The sequence below is a fragment of the Drosophila biarmipes genome, chromosome 3R (assembly GCF_025231255.1).
Source record: "Drosophila biarmipes strain raj3 chromosome 3R, RU_DBia_V1.1, whole genome shotgun sequence".
NCBI classification, from domain to species: domain Eukaryota; kingdom Metazoa; phylum Arthropoda; class Insecta; order Diptera; family Drosophilidae; genus Drosophila; species Drosophila biarmipes.
The window spans coordinates 7,844,750-7,863,045 of NC_066616.1; the positions used below are offsets into that span (position 1 = coordinate 7,844,750).

The following is an 18,296-nucleotide window of genomic DNA, read 5'->3' on the forward strand; positions in this document are numbered from 1 at the left end:
AATCTAGCGGTTCAACTAGTTCCGTTGGCGGCTATCGAGAGATGTCGGCGAACGGTCACACCGAAAGCGATTGGCCTGGCCATCGCTATCGCTTGTGGCCCCTTTGTTGTTTACCTTTTGACATTACCATTTTGGACGCCACCGCGAAAATATACAAATCATGAGTGCTGAAATATCCGGCTTCCGACGGTTCCTGCACTGGGGACCAATTACGGCCCTGAGTAAGTAGTGACCGGGCTAATCAGCGGTTCTATTCGAGGCACTCAAATTGCTATCAGTCTGGAAGGGATGGGCCTCCAATTTGCAAACGGGTGAAAGTGGACTCGGAGTGAACGAACTGCTGGGCAATGTGGGCGTCCAATTACGGGGACGGCTCCTGCAGCGACCACGCCCGCTCCCCTTTATGTCTACGCCATATCGTGTTTCATATGCCACCACACCAAACGGCACACGGAGCTCCAATCGGTTGTCAACCCACCGGGCACTTTTAATTTGCTTAATGTGCCGCGCTAATTGCGTTTTAGTTGTGTGTCGCCTGCCCTTTTATTGCCCGGGTAACTTTGGTCCTTGGAGCCTATCTGGAATTTCACGGAGCCCCAAACATGGCGTGCAAATTGGCGGTTTGGCTGGCGGCGGCGGGTCAGACCTCCTCGATATTGAACTGATATACAATTGTTCCCGGCATAATGGCTTCATAAGAGGCCAGTCGCTTGTTGCTGCTCCTGAAGGGGATTCGGCATCGGAATCAACTAGAGAAAGGCTGAAATTACTCATTACTGGACCGTGGTGCCGGCTAATCAACTCGCAAACGGCTATAAACTAAATAAATGACCCTTATTTCCTACGCACGCAATTGCCAAGCGAAGCATGGCCACCAAAAACACCCCCATCCGACCAAAAAACAGGGCTAGGTTCCTTCAATTATGTGTATTAATATTTCGGACATGAATCACTCTAATGTTTATCTACCTCTTCGCTTTCAGGCATCATCAAGTGCATAACGCTGACGACGCTCTACATGAACTCTATGTGGTGGCCGCCGAATGAATCATTCGCCGGATTCGCCCACCAGGCCCTGTTCCTGCTGCTCTCCACCCTGGCCACATTCAATTACGTCATGGCCACGTTGACAGGTCCCGGACTGATGCCAAAACGGTGGCAGCCCAAGGTAACTGGAGAACTGGAAACCCCCAGGGAAACGGAAATGGAGTAGGGGCGAAGCATTTGTTGTGACACGATGACCTGTCAACCGCCTCCACCCCTCTCGAGACACCTGTTACCATTGATAATACCTTTCACTGGCCCGAAAAACGGTCGACCCGTCACGAACTGCCCAAGCACTTTGTCCAGGGGGGTGTTTTCGCAGTCCCTTTGTGCATCGTCATTCCACGGCGGAAGCAATTGTTTAGCGTCCGACGAGTAGGTGCTGAGGGCTTGGGTATCGGTCCCTGCGGGGTTTCCTTGTCCGAGTTTCTGGCCAGACAAATGGGCCAAGCCAGCCCTTTGGCGTGTGTGACTGCTTATCGCATAATCCGCGCCAATTAAACGCTGCGATTTATTTTAAAGAATCCGGGCCCACCGGAGAGTCCAGAGATGTCGTGCAAGGGCCTCCTCCGTGGCTTGGCTGTAACGTTTTTCGACTCCCATCCCTTTTGTCCGGACGTGGCGCGACCCAAATATAATTTATTAGCGGCGACTTCTCACATTACCTCCGGGCGGACCCTGCACGCGAACGCATTCTAGGGGGCCGAAAGTCCGTAATGCAATTACCCGAATTTGCATAAATGTTTTGTAGGCGGGTACAGACGCAAGAGGGGCGGATTAGCTGGGCCAGTTGGGAGAAGGCCTGTGGGCAATGGTAGGTAGTCACTTAATGAGCTGTGCGTCGTTAGGTTTTGTTGTACCTGGCGCTTTCGGAAAACGCGCATAAATCACGAATAGTATGCTCGTTCTCTGTGTTTTAATAAGTTTAAATTTTGGCAGGATCCCAAGGACGCCGAGTTCCTGCAGTACTGCAAAAAGTGCGAGGGGTACAAGGCCCCACGCTCCCATCACTGTCGCAAGTGTAAGTAGGAAATGGTCATAAAGCATACATTTGCATGAGAATTAAAAATAATTTAAGAAATTTACAATAACAAAAGAATGCTTAATAATATAAAATCGCCTTAATAGCTTTGAACTTTAAAATCACTGCCTTGAAAGAAATTAAATTATTTATTTAACGCGTTGACTAACCAAATTAATAGTTAATAGTTAAAATTCATAAAATAAAAGGTCAAATTCGTGGTACCTATTAAAATATAGTTTAAAAAAATTATTCAACCCGTTGATAAACCAAATTAATAGTTTGAAAAATTCATTAAATGAATGGTTAAGTTCGTGGTACCCATTAAAATCTAAATTAAATTTGAAATATTTAATGTAGGTGACCTGGAACATTTTAGAACCATAGCCATTGTCGCGGCAGTTTAAATTTTGCTTTTATGTTATGTGATTGAAAATCCAAACTGCTGAAATTGAATATGAACTTATTATTTGGTACTGATCTATCATACTCTTTTTCATCACAGGTGACCGCTGCGTCAAGAAGATGGACCACCACTGCCCATGGATCAATCACTGCGTTGGCTGGGCCAACCACGCATACTTCACCTACTTCCTGCTCTTCTCCATCCTGGGCAGCATGCAGGGCACCGTGGTGCTGTGCTGCTCCTTCTGGCGCGGCATATACCGCTACTACTATCTCACCCATGGACTGGCGCACCTGGCCAGCGTCCAGTTCACGCTGGCCAGCATAATCATGTGCATCCTGGGCATGGGTCTGGCCATCGGAGTCGTCATTGGCCTGAGCATGCTGCTCTTTATACAGCTGAAGACGATCGCCACCAACCAGACGGGCATAGAGATTTGGATAGTGGAGAAGGCCATATACCGCAGATATAGGAATGCCGACAGCGACGACGAATTTCTCTATCCCTACGATCTGGGCTGGCGCCAAAATCTGCGACTGGTGTTCAACGATGAGTGCCAAAAACGAGGCGATGGCATCGAATGGCCAGTTGTGGAGGGCTGTGATCAGTATACATTGACGGTAAGCATGTGAAAAATATGCTTTGAAAAACCATAAACTTTCCTCCCTTTCTTGCAGCGAGAGCAACTAGCGCAAAAGGAGGAGAAACGGGCTCGAACCCGCACTTTCAGATGCACCAGACCCGTCACTGGTCGCTGGCTGCCCATTTTCTCGCAGGGATGGCGGGTCTGCTTGGCCGCTCCCTGCTCCGACGAGCCGCGCATTAGCCTGCGACCCGACGACGTGATTAGGGTCACCCGCTTCCGCAACCACTGGCTGTTTGGCGAGCGAGTGCTCTCCGAAAGGGAGCTGGCTGGCGACAAGAAGCGCCAGCGCAAAGGTCACATTCGCGGCTGGTTCCCCCGTCGCAGCGCCGTCGAGGTCATCGAGGCGGTCCAGGAGTGCAGTGGCGATAGCAACAGCGATGGCCCGGCACCGCCGAAACAGAATGGCAATGCCCGCAGTCACCTAAAGCAGCAGCAACGAAACGGACACGCCAAGAAGTACATGTAGCCCGAATCGGGCGGAGATGAACTCACGGCACTCAGTGCCGCTTCCGGCTTGTAAATAGATATAGATAACGCTTGAGTCTCGACTCTCTCACGCTTTCAGCCAGGCCGCCGTCTCGCTTACTCTGTTACCACTGTCGACCAATAAAAACAAGCGTAAGTTGATATCAGTTCCTGATGTGAATCGAAGTTAATCAAGTTGTGTATCAGCAGATGGTCAGCATTATCGCTAGCCTCTCTCAGATAGTCATTGCAGCATTTTCTTTTGCGAAATAAAAAATGAATACCACATGCTAGTTTTTTAAAGGGTAATTCAAATGCATAGTATCGATGTTCATTACATATGGGTTCAAATGCAAATTGCATTTATTAGACAACTTTGTATTTATTTATTGTATATTCCATAATTTGATTATGATACCAGTATATACATATGCATAAGTGTAAGATACTTTTTCCCAAGCTATAAGCCTGCATTTCTTACTTATGACGAACTCATGGTTGCTTCGATTTCCTCAACTGTCCTCGGAACGATCGCAAAGTTCTCGACGCCGGTTTTGGTGATCAGCACATCGTCCTCGATGCGCACGCCTCCAAATCCTCTGAAGCGCTGGAACACGTCCACGTTGATGTACTTGGAAATGTTTGGGTCGGCCAGGGCTTTGTCCATCAGCCAATTGATGAAGTAGCAGCCCGGCTCGATGGTCACATACATGCCGGCCCTAAGAATGCGAGCGAAGCGCAACTTGCTCAGCCACGGCTCACTGGGGCGCTTGGGCTCCGCGGGCAGATAGCCGCCCACGTCGTGCACATCCAGACCGATCAAATGGCCCAAACCGTGCGGCTGGAACACTCCGGAAACACCTGCCTCGAGCATCTCATCCACATCTCCCTTCAGCATACCGCCTTCCTTGAGGCGCTGCAGCAACACCTTGCCCGCCAGCCTGTGCATGTCCACCCAAGAGACGCCATCTCTGGCAGCCACCGTTACCGCATTGCGGGCATCCAGCACGGCGTTATAGATGAACTTCTGGTCCTCCGTGAACTTGCCGTTGGCCGGGAAGGTGCAGGTGATGTCTGCCGCGTAGCCGCAATAGTTAGCTCCCATATCGAACAGACAGAGATCGCCGTCCTGGACGGGTCGGCTGTTAGGTGCTCCCGCGTGACCATAGTGCAAGATCGAGGAGTTCGTTCCACTGCCGCAGATACACGTGTACGAGGCGTGCCGGCAGCCGCCCACGGAGTAGGCGTGGTGCAGGAACAGGGACTCGCCCTCGAACTCCATGCGACCGGAGCGCATGAACTTCATCACCCTGATGTGGGCGTCCGAGGAAACCTTGGCGACATAGCGAAGCACCTCAATCTCCTCGGGCGACTTGATCACCCGGCACTCGGAGAGGATGGGATAGAGCAGATCGCAGTCGGTCACGTACTTCTCCTTGCCCTCAAACTCCGGCGGCTGGAGGGTGAGCCCGCTATCGCTGTTGGTGCCGCTCAGCGTCAGTATCAGCTTGGGCGACGCTCCCTCCAGATAGCCGTTCAGTTCATCGACATAGTGGACCTCGTCCACCTCATACATGTCCTTGAATTCCTGCAGTCCCAGCAGTTCGCCCATCCAGGTGCCGTACTCATCGGGAAAGCGGGGCACAAACAAAACGCTCGTCTGGCCGCCCGTTTTCACATCGATGGTGAGGATGCCGTAGCAGCCGGGCTCCTTGACTCCGAACAAGTACTGGAAGTAGGACTCCTGCCGGAAGACATAGTCCACGTCGGTGTTGTACAGGCTCTTGTCCTTGCCGCCCTCGAGGAGCACCAGAAGGTTGCCCGCATCGAACTTCAGGCCCGGCAGGATCTCCTTGAGGATGGCCTTCACGGCGCGATCCCTGTTGTCCCGGAAGAGGGTCATGGGCACTGCGTGGCCCGATCCCATCTGGTAGGCTGCCATGGTGTTGCGGGGGAGGACAAAGTTTAACTGGCGCACTGGACAACAATGCGAGTGCTCAACCCAGTAAGATTAGCTGATAGCCGGGGCTAACAAAGGCAGTAAATTATGTGTTTTATCAGTGTTTTTTGTTATTAGCAACAGTATGACCGATGGCTGAACGCCAAAATAAACCAATTCAACAAAATTGTTTGGCGACCGTGAGTTTACAATTTTAGTTTCCTTAATGTTATACTTAAAAATCTATTTAGGGTATTTCGCTTAGGCATTTTTTAAATTAACTTACTTTGTTCAATAATTAAAAGTAAAATCTTGATTGATCAAATATTAAGCGACTGACTGATAACTTCTAACTCATTATATTTCAATAGCTATCTGTAGAATACATTTTCTACGAAGGAATTTAAGGAAATGGAACTCCCCTAATAAACACAGAACAAGTTTTTGCGTAAACTGGCTCCAGGGAGCGACGCTCGATAACTTCGATAACTTATGTCATCGACAGCATTCCCAAGTCTGGTCACACCGAGCTGGCTTTTATTGCAAATTTTATTTTCATAATTGCGGAGAATTTGCATTTTAAAGCGAAAAAGAAGCGGATTCCGCTCCCGAATTGCAAACAAACGAACGGCCGACTTGTGGCGGCAGATTGTGGAACATAACCAGTATTACGTAGCTGCCAGCTAATCCCAGTGACCCGTTTCCAACCCGATACCCTATGTCGGCGTCACAACGCGGCGGATGCAACAACAAATGAGTCGTTCTGTTCTGAGTCGATAAAGTGCTCGCTGTGTGGCCCGCCCACTCCAATGCGCCGCTAGCGGAGATCAGGAGCAGTTGGCGCCATGTCCAGTTCGGTGTTCACGGAGGCGCCCAGCGCCCGGCCGGCGGCAGCCGATGGCGACTCCAACCTGGTGGTGGTCTACAGCAAACATGGAGTCTCCTTCGACGAGCGCGCCATCGGGAACATTATGGGTGAGTCTCCCGCCTGAAGTACTTCATAGCTGCTTAACTGACACAATTTTCCCGCAGAGGAAAAATCGATTTCCACCATCAGCGTGGTGCGTCTCACCTCGCCCACTCCGAGTATGGTGGACCAGGAGGAAGCCGAACGGCTGGAGGAGTTGGCCAGCTTTATGGAAACGGCCACGGACTCGGAGCTGGACAGCGAGAACGGCAGCCAAAGTGGTGGGGACGATAACAGCGATGTGGACGCCCAGGACGAGGACAACCAAAACACCGGCGAGGAGAACAACGGTGACTCCACCGAGACGGAAACCGATGCCCCGCGCACCCGCCGGCGTGCTGGCCGCAAGCCCAAGACCATCAAGAAGCGAAAACGACGCAGACCCAAGGAGCGCCCCCAAATCGTGGGCTTGCGAGTGGAGCAGTTCTACGCGGACAACACGGCTGATATGGTTGTGAAAAATGCTCTGAGTAAATAGCATACCCAGATGTGGTCCAAATGATGGAGGATATAATATCCGCATTATTCAGACCACAACTAAAATTAAACCCCCTGCAACCACATACTTATTTCTATTCTTACAGAGCTTGCCGGAGTTTCGATATACAAGAGGACTCCGGAATCGGACGCCCTGCTGGAAATTATCCGTAACGACCACAACTACACACCCTTTACGTCGCCGGAGCAGCTTAAGAATCACAAGCGGGCAGAGAAGATGGCCATGGAAATGCAGGCTCAGAGCCGCAAGATCATTATGCAGGCACCGGGAAGTGTCAAGCTAATCAATGCCAAAAAGCGGGTCCAGGCCGTCCCCTTCAGTCCGCTGCAGGTAAAGGTCCAGAGAGTGTCTGTCAAGCCCCACCAAGTTCAGCAGCCGGCGCACCTGCAACCCAAGGTGCAGGTGATCCGCAAGCCCATCCAGCCGCCACTGCCAAGACAAAAGCCGGAGATCGTCGCGAGCAGCGCGGTGAATGTCAGGCCGAGGCCAACGCGAGCTCTCGTCAAGGTGATTGCTCCTGTGCAGGACTTCATTGAAGACGACGACGATGCCCAAAGCTCGGACCCCGCTGACGAGGAGAACGCCGACAAGTCCTATGACACGGAGGAAATGAGCGAGGAGAGCGAGGACTTCCAGGAGTCTGACAACGACAGGGACAGCGACATAGACTTCGATATGAGGCGCAGCGGCGGCCGGAGCACTAACAAGAGAAGACGGGTGAGAAAGGTGTCGAGGCAAGCGAAACCAGTGAAACCTTTGCCGCCGCCTCCAACCACGCCCCAGCACTTCCCTGAGCTAAAGAAACGCAAGGAAGTCGTTGAGCAGAAAGCTCCACAGATCGGCCAAATTATTCAGTTACCTACGAAGACGTCGCCCACAGTGTTTGCCCTCGGCAGAGGTCTCCCCAGCACCTCTTTCCTTAAGATCAGACCCACACATCAGACGCTGCCGGTCAAGAAACCTCCACTGCCAACGACACCGGCGAATTCCAGTGTACGCCGTACGCCTGTCGTGCACTTGGGAAGGATCGGAAACTCGCCGCAGGAAGTCAAGGAGATTATCATCAACAAGAACACGGCCAGTCCCAAGGGCGTTTTCACCAATCTCAACAGCCTCCTGGGCGAAAACAACAATGCGACGATCAAGTCTTCGCCTGATTCTCTCAGACACCGGGCCGTCATGTCACCCAGCACGCCGAGATCGAGTTACAGCCAGCAGGTGCCGCCCATTGTGGTTCCTGTTCCTGCCCAAGCTCCAACCCCGTCCAAGGGGTTCATGCCCATCGGTGTGGATACGGCGCAGTCGCATAAGTTGCCCGCCCAAATTGTGATCGAGACCCACCAGAGTTCCTCCGAGTTGGCGGCCGAGAATGACAAGCAGCTTGATCTGATCAACTCGATTGTGCAGGATGAACTGCTGAAGTCTACGCTCGTGGAACAGCCACCAGTAAATGCGGACGAGGATATACCAAAACTTGTTAAGATGCTGGAGAGCACAGCGGCGGATTTGGGCCCCGCACCACCGTCCTTGCCGGCGCCAAACTTTGCAGCTTCAGAGATGCAGGGAGTACAAAATCCAGCTAGTGTCGTTCCCATTGACATTATGGATACGGCTGACGAGGATGAGATTACTGCAGATTTCCTCCAGCACGTAGTCGGCCTCATCGAGGAGGACAAACAGTTTGAGGCCGAGGTGGTGAAGCAGGTGCTGGCCAGTACAGAGCCAGGAACCCTGGATGACATTGTTTCGTTGCCAACGCCTGTAATCTTATCGCAACCACCTACTGTTCAGGTAGGGTTACACATTCCTATATTTGATTTTAAAGATTAACTTTTTAAATATTCTTTCAGACACAAGCGAACCCGCCTATTCAAGCAGTTCTTGCTGAGCCCATTCAAGCCTCGTTGCCCATGGCCTGCAGCACACCATCGAGGAGCGTGCCAACCCCTTTGCCTACCTCAGCAAAGGTTGTGCGTGGCAACGGTCGCGTTATTTACCTGCCTCCTATAGAAGCGCCCACAACGCGTGCCAAGCGTCGGGCACAGGTTCCTCCGGGCTCGGGAGTAGCCACGAATAGTTCTGGGGATCTAAGCAATCTCTCCTTTGTTGAAACCTCTCTGGATACAAGCGCTAATCAGCTGGCAAACACTAGTAGCCTGAGCACTGACAGTCAATCGGGAATCGGACCAAAACGACCCAATCCCAGAGAGCCATCGATGGCCAGGCGCTCCACGGTGCCAAGACGATCGAAGAAGCTTAACACGAGTCAGAGCAATGATCCCGAGGCCTCAGAATCTCAGGAGGATGACGACGACCCCAACAAGTGAGTTCACAAAAGCATTCATTCAAGTGCAATCCTAATGCTTTCTTTTTCGTTCTAGGCTCTGGTGTATTTGTCGTCAGCCGCACAATAATCGTTTCATGATCTGCTGCGACTTATGCGAGGATTGGTTCCATGGCACATGTGTGGGGGTGACCAAGGCAATGGGCACAGATATGGAGAATAAGGGCATCGACTGGAAGTGCCCCAAATGTGTTAAAAAGCAGGAGGAGAAGGTAACGTACAATAGATTACTCGAATTTTGCATACATTAATAGATCATTTAACTTTTCAGAGTCAACCACGAATAACGGACATGTTGGTCACCAAAACATCCGCACAAGCTGAGGAAAAACCAAATGAAACCAAAGTACTGACGTCGTCAGCGGAAACTCTTCAGGTTACGACTCCCTTAACGCCCAGAAGAACACTGCCTGTGGGTGTTACCGTAGCCAGCACTCCCATGCGTATCTCCACAATGAAGCCGGCCAAGAAATTTCCAACCACTACAATTCCTCACCAGCAGCAGCAGCTGAACTTCATTAAATTGGGTCCATCTCCTGGTAACCGTACCTCGGAATCGATCTGTGTGGTGTGCAAGCGGCCGGCGGGCTCCAATTCCGTTTATTGTGGGGAAGAGTGCATACGGAAATATGCACAAAACATCCTTCACTTACACACCACGAACAAGGGCCCGGATAGTCCGGTGCCACATAATGCCAGCGTGCAATCGCCATTGAACAACTCCCTGGAGGCGAAGAAGAACAAGAAAAAGGATTTGTTCGAGGATGTGCTGAGGCAGGCGGACTCTGTGTCGAAAGTGGAACGGGTAAGAAGCTGGTTATCATTGAAAGACCCGGAATTTGACCATTATACGCACTCCTTCAGATAAATGTGTTTGAGCGCAGAACTGGACGTGTAATTACCGGGCACTTGGCACCAGCAGCACACCAGTTACGGAAATGGCTTCAAGAGAATCCCACCTTCGAGGTGTTGCCCTCGGGAACACTTCAGTCAATGGACACAGAGGTAAGTCTGGTCTGCTTTGGCGAGCAAGGTAATGCATTATTTCTATTGACAGAGGCGAGCACCTTTGAAACGAGCACCCGAACTATCCACCTCCGCTGAATCTGTCGCACTGGCATTTCCAAAAAAGCCACTTGAATCTGCCACCAAGCTAACCCAGCCACTGGCAGTTCAGGTCAACCCACTGGGAATTTCTTCCGTGCGTCCCTTGCCCAAGAAAGACAGGGAGAAGGAAAAGCCCTCGCCTCCAGCGCAGGTGGCCACTCCTAGTCGAAGCACAGGCAAACCCGAGCCGGTTCGAATCGGCATTCGGCGATCCCTGAGGGAGCAACTGCTGGCGCGCATCAAGGAGGCCCAGGCTGCGGAGCAGACTACAAGCCAGACGGCCACCCAGTGGCTGACAGCGCTTGAAGTGGATCAGTTTGTCAAGAGCGTGGAATTGGAAATGTTCAACTCGTTTGGACGAGACGTGGGCGCCAAGTACAAGGCCAAATACCGGTCGCTTATGTTCAACATCAAGGATCGCAAGAACCGCACCCTGTTCGAGAAGATATGTGCCAAGCAGGTGGAGCCCAAGCAGCTGGTACGGATGACGCCTGAGCAGTTGGCCAGCCAAGAACTTGCCAAATGGCGAGAGGAGGAGAATCGCCACCAGCTGGACATGATCAAGAAATCGGAGCTGGACATGCTGTCGTGTGCCCAAAACTATGTTGTGAAAACCCACAAGGGAGAGGAGGTGATCGCCACCAAGGTGGATGTGGCGCTACCCGAAGAGGACCTCAACGAATCGTCTACGGTTGATGCAAAGCAGACTTCGCTAAGTGAGCCGGATACCTCTAGGGAGAAATCGGGGTCATCCAAGGAGAAGCGCTACAAGAGCCACAAGCATCATCACCGCAAACGGAGTCGCAGTCGTTCCAATAGTCGGGATCGAAACGTAGATAAGCGCCATCGCAGACACCACAACGAAGGAGAGTCGGGTGGAGGAGAACGCGAGCATCGATCCCGCGAGAAACAGACCCGGGAAAGAGACGAGTTCGTGCCCTCGCCCTTGCCAAAGAAGCGGGAGGAGAACGATCAATCGCCGGTGCCCAAGAAGATGCTGGAGAAGAAGGCAGAACCGAATGCCTACAACCTGATCGATCAAATTTTGGAATCTGAGAAAACAGTTGAGCAGGCGGCGAATCTGGGAAAACCGAAACCTTCACCGAAGCCGCTTCCAACGCTGCCCAGTTCTACAAAGGCCCCAGAGCCAACGGACAACTACTCCCGCTACGTGCAAGGCCTGACCATGACTTCGCTGTGGTCCGGCACGCTTAAAATGATCGACCTGGCCGACTTCGAGATGGTAATGTACCCCGTGCAGGGTAACTGCCACCAACTGGGTAGCCTAATGCCCAGCCAGATGGACGTCATCGGCCGCATCACCCGCGTAAATGTCTGGGAGTACATCAAGAAGCTGAAAAAGAGTCCCACCAAAGAAGTGGTCATTGTGAATATATTCCCTGCATCGCCCAGCGAGACGCGCAAGTTCGATCTCTTCTTCGAGTACCTCGACTCGCGCCAGCGGCTTGGCGTCTTAGGAGTGGACTCGGATCAGATTCGGGATTTCTACATATTTCCGCTGGGCTCCCGCGATGAGTTGCCGCCAGCGCTGCAAACCTCGGAGACGGTTCCCTTCTACGAAGATGTCCAAAGGCCAAATACTTTGCTGGGAATCATTGTGCGGTGTCTTAGCAAGCGACCTGCAGAAGCTCCGCCAACGACAACGTCAGTGCCTTCTCCGGTTCCCGCGGCAAGCAGCAAGGTGGCAAAGGTAAGCGTTTATTTTCCTGCAAGCTTGGCTAACTCGATGCTAACTTCAGTTTCCCCTGCAGAAATCTCGCAGCACGAACTTCTTCACATCCCAAAGCAGCCCCAAACGCAAGACGAGCACCCACTCGACCAGCTCCAAGGATGATGAGTTCGATATCGATGCCATTATCAAGGCGCCAATTGCAAAGCTGCAGAAGAGTAAGTATAGGCTAAATGACACTTAAAGGGCTTACCTTAGAGGCTATCTATTTCAGCTGTACCTAAAGCGGTGGCTCCGCCACCAGTGGTGAACGATGCCGATGAACCCTACTCGCCTGGTGGCTCCGACGATGAACTGGTGACAACTGCTCCCAGCGATCTTGAGTGGCGCGTGAATGAAATTAACAAACAAATAGCCGCTCAACAAATGGAGATAGCCGGCCTGCTTAAAGTGGAGCCCTCGGTGAGTTCTGCGTTACAACAGTTTAGTCCTTCGTGACGCTCATCTCGCTTCTCGTTCTTCTTCAGGGATCTGCGTCCTCATCGAATGTACTAGCCGGCATATCATTTCCACCAAATCTCTCGAAGATCCTGGCCAGCATCAAGGACAAGGCCGATGTGCCCTCCAATTCTGGTGAGGGGGATGAGGAGTACAGTCCCGAGGACGCAATCACCAGCAGTTCATTTGGTAAGTCGGCTGACGGCCACGAGAGACCCAGTTTTATCAACAATTCCTTGCAGCAGCGAAGCCGAAGAGCAAAGGTCGTTTGGCGCATCTAAGTGAAGCTGAGCTTCTTAGCATGGTGCCGGACAATATGGCAGGCGTGATACCCAGCTCGTCAAAGACCCGCCAGCTTCCTCCACCGCCGCTTCCGCCACCACCGCCGCCACCGGGTGTTTAGGAAGCTCCACCTGGAAGATGAGGGAAAACCCGCGCGCTAATCCTCTAATCGTTATTAGTTTCTGAATGAAATTCACGACACTTGCTTTGAAATTGTCCTCGCCTCCCATTATATGTACATTCTCATCCAGCGAGTTCTATACCATCTCTGTATTATATCTGGCCAATCGGAACCATTTAGTTTTCAAAACCACCCACCCCACGCCAATCCGCACCCTAACAGGTTCATCATTCGCCGCATTGCAATGCAAGTTAAGAATCGGTTTTCACTTCATACTCTATCCAATCCTGTACATTTTCTGGAAAATAAAAAACGCCACGTAACATTTGTTTTAGGGATACGATAATCGTAGCGATTCTCTTTATTTCTGGCTGAAGGCCTTAGTTGACCTCGCAGGGATCGTCCTTGCCGCTGAAGTGGGCGCACGTAATCTTGGGCCCGTTGTGCACCCTGGGAATGGCGATCCGGAAGAGTGTTCCGTGCGGCATGCACACGCAAATCTTGTACTGGACACTGCCCGTGCGAAGTCCCAGCTCGGAACTGACGATGGGTATGCGCTCCATGTCCAGGAAGATGCCCGTGCCGGCCTCCAGGATGGTGGCGCCCTGTGTTGAGTTAATCAAGACGTGGTGTTCGGCCTGGAAATCAACGCTGGCTCCGTCGAAGTAAACGCCCTCGGAGCCCCTGATGGCCATGCGTCCGTCGCTCTCGAGAACGAGGGACTCATGAATGGGACTGGCGATGCCGCTGGCACTCACCACCTTGGCCTGCAACGCCTCCACTCCGCCCGGAATGTTGTACTGCGGGCGGTGGGTGGTGAAAATGGGTTGCTTATTGATTGGGTCCTTGACCTCAAACAGATTCGTGGCCTGGACGAGGATGCCCTCCCTGTTCAGGACAATCCTATCGCGTTCGTTCGTGGCTCCATTGCCATTTCGAAACACCCGCACATTGACGCCGCCTTCTCCCTCGCCGGCATCACTGCTGATGGTCACCGGGATGTCTGAGAAGCCGTGGATCTGGCCGATGGAGTTGGTCTGCACCCGCTCGAAGTCCGTGGAGCCGTAAAACTTGACCACATCCACCTCGGGGATCACCTCCATGCCCTGGACGCCTTTTCCCAGGCGCAGCACACCCACAATAGTGAGAGTCAGGACCAAATTGCCCACGGTCAGAACCAAGAGGAGAACCACGATGGTCCAGAAGGCGAAGGTGTTGCGCCCCTGGTGGCCGGGATGCAGGCGGGAGCAGCTGTCGCTGTTGTACTTCTCGTCGAAGTAGTCTCCCGTGTCCGTCTTTGAGTCGTCGCGACAGAAATCCAACTCGGGAACCCCTGATCCGATGGGAAGAGTAACGGACAAAGCGTTCTCCGAGTTGGCATCGTCGGAATAGGACGGCGAGGGCCCTCGGATAAAGGTGTTTTCAAAAGTGTTCATCATTATATCGGAATATTTTAAGTGTGTTCCACTCGAAAAACCGTTTTCGCAACTGCTGTATCCAGCAGAATAAAATGTATGTACTGGTAGGTATACAATTCTCTGACATGCGCAGAGATCTCAAACCGCTAAATTTGAAATATTTTTTTAAAGTAAGTTTCGAAGATTTTTAAAACAATTTCATTGGAAAAATGTACAAACGGTTAATAAGGAACAATGAAAAATAATTTATTGTTTATGCAAAAAATTATTTGTACTAGAACTCTTTAAAAATAATAATTAGTTATAGTGAGTAACTTTTTAATCTCTTTATTTTTCTATCAGGTTTTATAAATTTAGTTTAAACTTGAACCCAAAAGTATAAAAATAATTTTAATAAGACCCAACCGGTTGTGAATGCTTCGGCAGTCCTGGTATAGTGAAAATAACGGTTGCCTGAACTAGTTCAATTTGCCAATTGAGCCTTGTAAGCTAAAATAAAATTAAAACATATATATTTTGTTGTCATATGTTTAATTTTTGTAACAAATATATACTTTCATTGCATTATTGTTTCCTTTTGCAAGGAATAACACTTTTTTATTTGAGACGCAAGACATCACATAAATTAGTTAAAAAAGGGTTACAAAATTTAGATTATAAAAATGTGCTTGAAAAATAAAGGTTTGTCAAATGGATTAGAACCGAACCAGTTCCATTTTGGTAGGCCCGATCGGCAGCCCTGGTTTCCCTTGGGGGCTTGACTTGGGTATATTTCGAAGTTGCAGTTTCGGTCATACCACCTGCCTCCATTTTTGCCAAGATGTCCTTTAAGGTGAGCTTTTTCGGAAAATCCGTGTGCCACTGACTAACCCCAATTCCTCCACGATGACGCAGCCCATCGATCCGAAGCGCGACGAGATCCGGCGCTACCTGGAGCGCGGCAGCGTTCTGGACTCGCTGACCAAGATCTTCATACGCGTGATTAAGGAGCGGCCCGAGAACCCGATGGAGTACATCCGCAACCACATCGGCGTGGTGCGCCACCAGCACGACAAGTACGAGCGCCTGCAGCAGGACCTGCAGCTGGCCAACGAGGAGATCCAGCGGCTGCGTGGCATTATCAACAGCATCAATCCGGAGGTGCTTCAGGGCCATCAGCCCTTAACCAGCCCAACTGAGGTGGCGTCCCCAGAAGCGCAGGAGGTCCCCGCTGAGCCCACTGAAGTGGTGGAGCCGCAGGAGAACGGGGAGACCAGCCCAGAGAAAGCGGCAGAAAGTTCTCCAGCCGCTGTGGCCGAGGTTACAGCTTCTTTGGAGGCCTGCCAGGTGGAGGATAAAGCGGAGGCTCCCAAGGAGGAGTCCGCCGCCGCTCAGACCAGCACATCCGTCCAAGTGGAAGCCAGCAGCTCCAACGAGTAGATCTTTCAGGCTAGCAGCTCACTAGACCACACCAAAAACATCCCATTAGAACGCATCCATTTAGAACAAATGTTAAGTATTTTCCTAAATGTAAATGTAAATAAAGCGAAATAAAAAATATGAAGCTACCTACGGATTTTTCAAATGTTTATTGAAATCAGTTTCATAATTCATACACGTTTTATATCATTTGTTTATTAATACAAAGGATTATTGATAATACATATTAATAATAGTTAATTTTTAAAAAAACACATCTTAAAAATGACGGGCGAGGGATCGCATTGATTGATGTCGACGAACGGAAAGGAGTTTTGGAGGCAAAATAATAAATTTCTTGGATTTTGGGTGCGGGCATTTTCCTGGGGTCCGGTCCGTTCGGGTCGGACAGCATATGGACGAACAAAAAACTGATTCAAGGTCGAAACTTAGCGTTTATTTCACTTCTTGGCAAGCGTTCTCTCCTCTGCTCAACGATTTCCCTTCTTCGATTTTTCTCGTTCTGTTTTGCTTTTTTGTTACTCTTAAGGCCAAAGAGCGCTACGGGGCCCCCTTTCTATATGTATGCTTTTGTGACCGACTGAGGTCCAGCCACTCTCCGTACGTACATCTAATCCGTATTATGCTTGGTGCTCTGCTCGTACGGACCTGTTTACCTAGTGTTTAAAATTTGGACAAAACCCATAATCGCAGGTGTGGGCAGGCAATGTGAGTGTGTGTATAGATGGTTGGTCGGTAGATATACCAATTTGTATATAAGCATATGCGGGGCTATTAAAAATAAATATGTATGTGGCTTTAATCATGGTATTTGTCAATGTGTGTTTTGTAATTGCGAATCAAATCTCAATGGGGGCGGGGGAAGGGGAAAACTTCATTCTTCTGCTTGGGATCCAGGATGATGTCCTTCGATCGAGGCGCAGCTCCTCCATGCATTGGCTGGCTGTCCGAAGTGTTGGGGGATTTTCTTTTGGATTTCGACTCGCCCCGGCTGCCGATGATAAAGTGACCAAAAACAGAGATAAGGTTGGGTGAGCGTGTGATTCACTAGCTGATTTGTTCAATTCTAGGCGTTAGCAGCCCACACTTACGTTTCATCCATGATCTGATGTGGTGTTTCAAAGCATTTTATTACTGATTGTTTTGTTTTTCTGGTTGTTGTTGGTGTGTTTCGTTTTGTTTTCTTTGTTTCTTGGGTTGGTTGATTTTCTTATTGATTTGTTTTATATAGAAAAAGACTGCTCGTGGTGCTGCAAGTGTGTGATATTACTTTTTACGCTTGTCAGCCGGCTTAAGGATCTGGAACGAGCACATCAGCGTGTCGTCCACGGACATCATGGCTCCGGCGTTGTCGAACTCGCCGCAATAGTTGGGCGCCGAGAAGAGGGTGACCAGCTGGCGCTTGGCAAAGAACTCGTACCCATCCTCGACGACCTGATGGGCTCGGCAGATGAGATCGAACTCGTGCTTCTGCAAGAATTTGGCCACCACCTCGGCGCCGAAGGTGAAGCTGACGCCGCGGTCGTTCTCGCCCCAGCCCATGGTGTCCTTGTCGGGATCGGACCACAGCAGATCGCACAGCAGCCCCTGGTCGGGCACGTCGGTGGGGCGCATGATGCGACGGATCTGCTCCATGGAGGTCAAATCGGGACTGAGGCCGCCGTGGCAGCAGAAGATCTTTTCATCGACGATGGCCGCCACCGGCAGGCAGTTGAAGCAGTCCGTGAAGGTCTTCCACAACTTGATGCTGTAGCGACGCTTGCACTCGTCGTAGAATCCGTATATGCGATTGATGCTGGCGCACTCGTGGTTGCCGCGCAGCAGGAAGAAGTTCTCCGAGTATTTGATCTTGTAGGCGAGCAGCAGGCAGATGGTCTCCAGCGACTGCTTGCCGCGGTCAACGTAGTCGCCCAGGAAGAGATAGTTCGACTCCGGCGGAAAGCCACCGTACTCGAAGAGACGCAACAGATCGTAGTACTGGCCGTGGATGTCGCCGCAGATCTTGAGCGGGGCCTCCAGCTCGAGCAGAATGGGCTGCGAGAGGAAGATCTCGCGCGACTTGAGACACAGGGCCCGGATCTCGCTTTCCGAGAGCTGTACGTTCTTGCCTGGCCGTGCCCCACGCACCTCCAGAAGTCGCGATATTATGCTGTCGATGTTCATCACGTCGCCCATGTTTGCGTTGCGATTGCGTCTTGAGTCCGGCGATTTGGTGCACTGCTGCTGCTGCTGCTACTGCTGCTGGGTGTCGAGGTTGCCGCGAACGATGGTTGGTAGCGCCGAATAGCCTCGAAATCTGTAGTTGCCCAAATCTATTTCAGCTAAATACTTTTCACAGCTAACTAGTATGAAAATTTCTCCAGTGTGTCCACATTACATTGACGGAGCAGCAGGAAGGAGCGAAACAGGCAGTTAGTCATGCCCCGACTC

General features: G+C 51.0%; 6 protein-coding genes across 6 annotated transcripts; 3 read left to right on the forward strand and 3 right to left on the reverse strand.

Annotated features, from left to right (window-relative positions):
• Positions 1–55: 55 nt before the first annotated feature.
• Positions 56–3,868, forward strand: LOC108027421 (palmitoyltransferase ZDHHC6). The gene is made up of 5 exons (XM_017098865.3): positions 56–221; positions 984–1,168; positions 1,984–2,065; positions 2,571–3,091; positions 3,149–3,868. The coding sequence occupies exons 1-5, from the start codon at positions 161–163 to the stop codon at positions 3,581–3,583; spliced, it is 1,284 nt and encodes a 427-aa protein (XP_016954354.1). The 5' UTR covers positions 56–160; the 3' UTR covers positions 3,584–3,868.
• Positions 3,869–3,923: 55 nt separating this feature from the next.
• LOC108027419 (xaa-Pro dipeptidase) lies at positions 3,924–5,954 on the reverse strand. The gene is made up of 2 exons (XM_017098861.3): positions 5,808–5,954; positions 3,924–5,610 (listed from the first exon to the last, which is right to left on the reverse strand). The coding sequence occupies exon 2, from the start codon at positions 5,522–5,524 to the stop codon at positions 4,064–4,066; it is 1,461 nt and encodes a 486-aa protein (XP_016954350.1). The 5' UTR covers positions 5,525–5,610; positions 5,808–5,954; the 3' UTR covers positions 3,924–4,063.
• A 67-nt stretch (positions 5,955–6,021) lies between these two features.
• LOC108027270 (death-inducer obliterator 1) lies at positions 6,022–13,375 on the forward strand. Its single transcript, XM_017098645.3, has 12 exons — positions 6,022–6,496; positions 6,554–6,958; positions 7,073–8,778; positions 8,838–9,310; positions 9,369–9,543; positions 9,603–10,136; positions 10,196–10,336; positions 10,389–12,149; positions 12,211–12,346; positions 12,403–12,590; positions 12,656–12,815; positions 12,869–13,375. Exons 1-12 carry the CDS (start codon positions 6,367–6,369, stop codon positions 13,027–13,029), a joined length of 5,970 nt encoding a protein of 1,989 aa, XP_016954134.1. The 5' UTR covers positions 6,022–6,366; the 3' UTR covers positions 13,030–13,375.
• A 34-nt stretch (positions 13,376–13,409) lies between these two features.
• On the reverse strand, positions 13,410–14,542 carry LOC108027271 (uncharacterized). The gene has a single exon (XM_017098646.3). It carries the CDS (start codon positions 14,466–14,468, stop codon positions 13,410–13,412), a length of 1,059 nt encoding a protein of 352 aa, XP_016954135.1. The 5' UTR covers positions 14,469–14,542.
• A 611-nt stretch (positions 14,543–15,153) lies between these two features.
• Positions 15,154–16,002, forward strand: LOC108027351 (c-Myc-binding protein homolog). The gene is made up of 2 exons (XM_017098770.3): positions 15,154–15,279; positions 15,342–16,002. Exons 1-2 carry the CDS (start codon positions 15,268–15,270, stop codon positions 15,864–15,866), a joined length of 537 nt encoding a protein of 178 aa, XP_016954259.1. The 5' UTR covers positions 15,154–15,267; the 3' UTR covers positions 15,867–16,002.
• Positions 16,003–16,041: 39 nt separating this feature from the next.
• On the reverse strand, positions 16,042–18,270 carry LOC108027350 (serine/threonine-protein phosphatase alpha-2 isoform). Its single transcript, XM_017098769.3, has 2 exons — positions 16,958–18,270; positions 16,042–16,857 (listed from the first exon to the last, which is right to left on the reverse strand). The coding sequence occupies exon 1, from the start codon at positions 18,039–18,041 to the stop codon at positions 17,133–17,135; it is 909 nt and encodes a 302-aa protein (XP_016954258.1). The 5' UTR covers positions 18,042–18,270; the 3' UTR covers positions 16,042–16,857; positions 16,958–17,132.
• Between the last annotated feature and the right edge of the window lie 26 nt (positions 18,271–18,296).

Coding starts and splice junctions, on each gene's coding strand:
- LOC108027271 (XM_017098646.3), bottom strand. CDS start 14,468: ATGATGAACACTTTTGAAAACACCTTTATCCGAGGGCCCTCGCCGTCC.
- LOC108027350 (XM_017098769.3), bottom strand. CDS start 18,041: ATGGGCGACGTGATGAACATCGACAGCATAATATCGCGACTTCTGGAG.
- LOC108027421 (XM_017098865.3), top strand. CDS start 161: ATGAGTGCTGAAATATCCGGCTTCCGACGGTTCCTGCACTGGGGACCA. Junction 222..983: donor GGGACCAATTACGGCCCTGA/GTAAGTAGTGAC, acceptor CTTCGCTTTCAG/GCATCATCAAGTGCATAACG. Junction 2,066..2,570: donor CTCCCATCACTGTCGCAAGT/GTAAGTAGGAAA, acceptor TTTTCATCACAG/GTGACCGCTGCGTCAAGAAG.
- LOC108027270 (XM_017098645.3), top strand. CDS start 6,367: ATGTCCAGTTCGGTGTTCACGGAGGCGCCCAGCGCCCGGCCGGCGGCA. Junction 6,497..6,553: donor CGCCATCGGGAACATTATGG/GTGAGTCTCCCG, acceptor ATTTTCCCGCAG/AGGAAAAATCGATTTCCACC. Junction 10,137..10,195: donor CTGTGTCGAAAGTGGAACGG/GTAAGAAGCTGG, acceptor GCACTCCTTCAG/ATAAATGTGTTTGAGCGCAG.
- LOC108027419 (XM_017098861.3), bottom strand. CDS start 5,524: ATGGCAGCCTACCAGATGGGATCGGGCCACGCAGTGCCCATGACCCTC.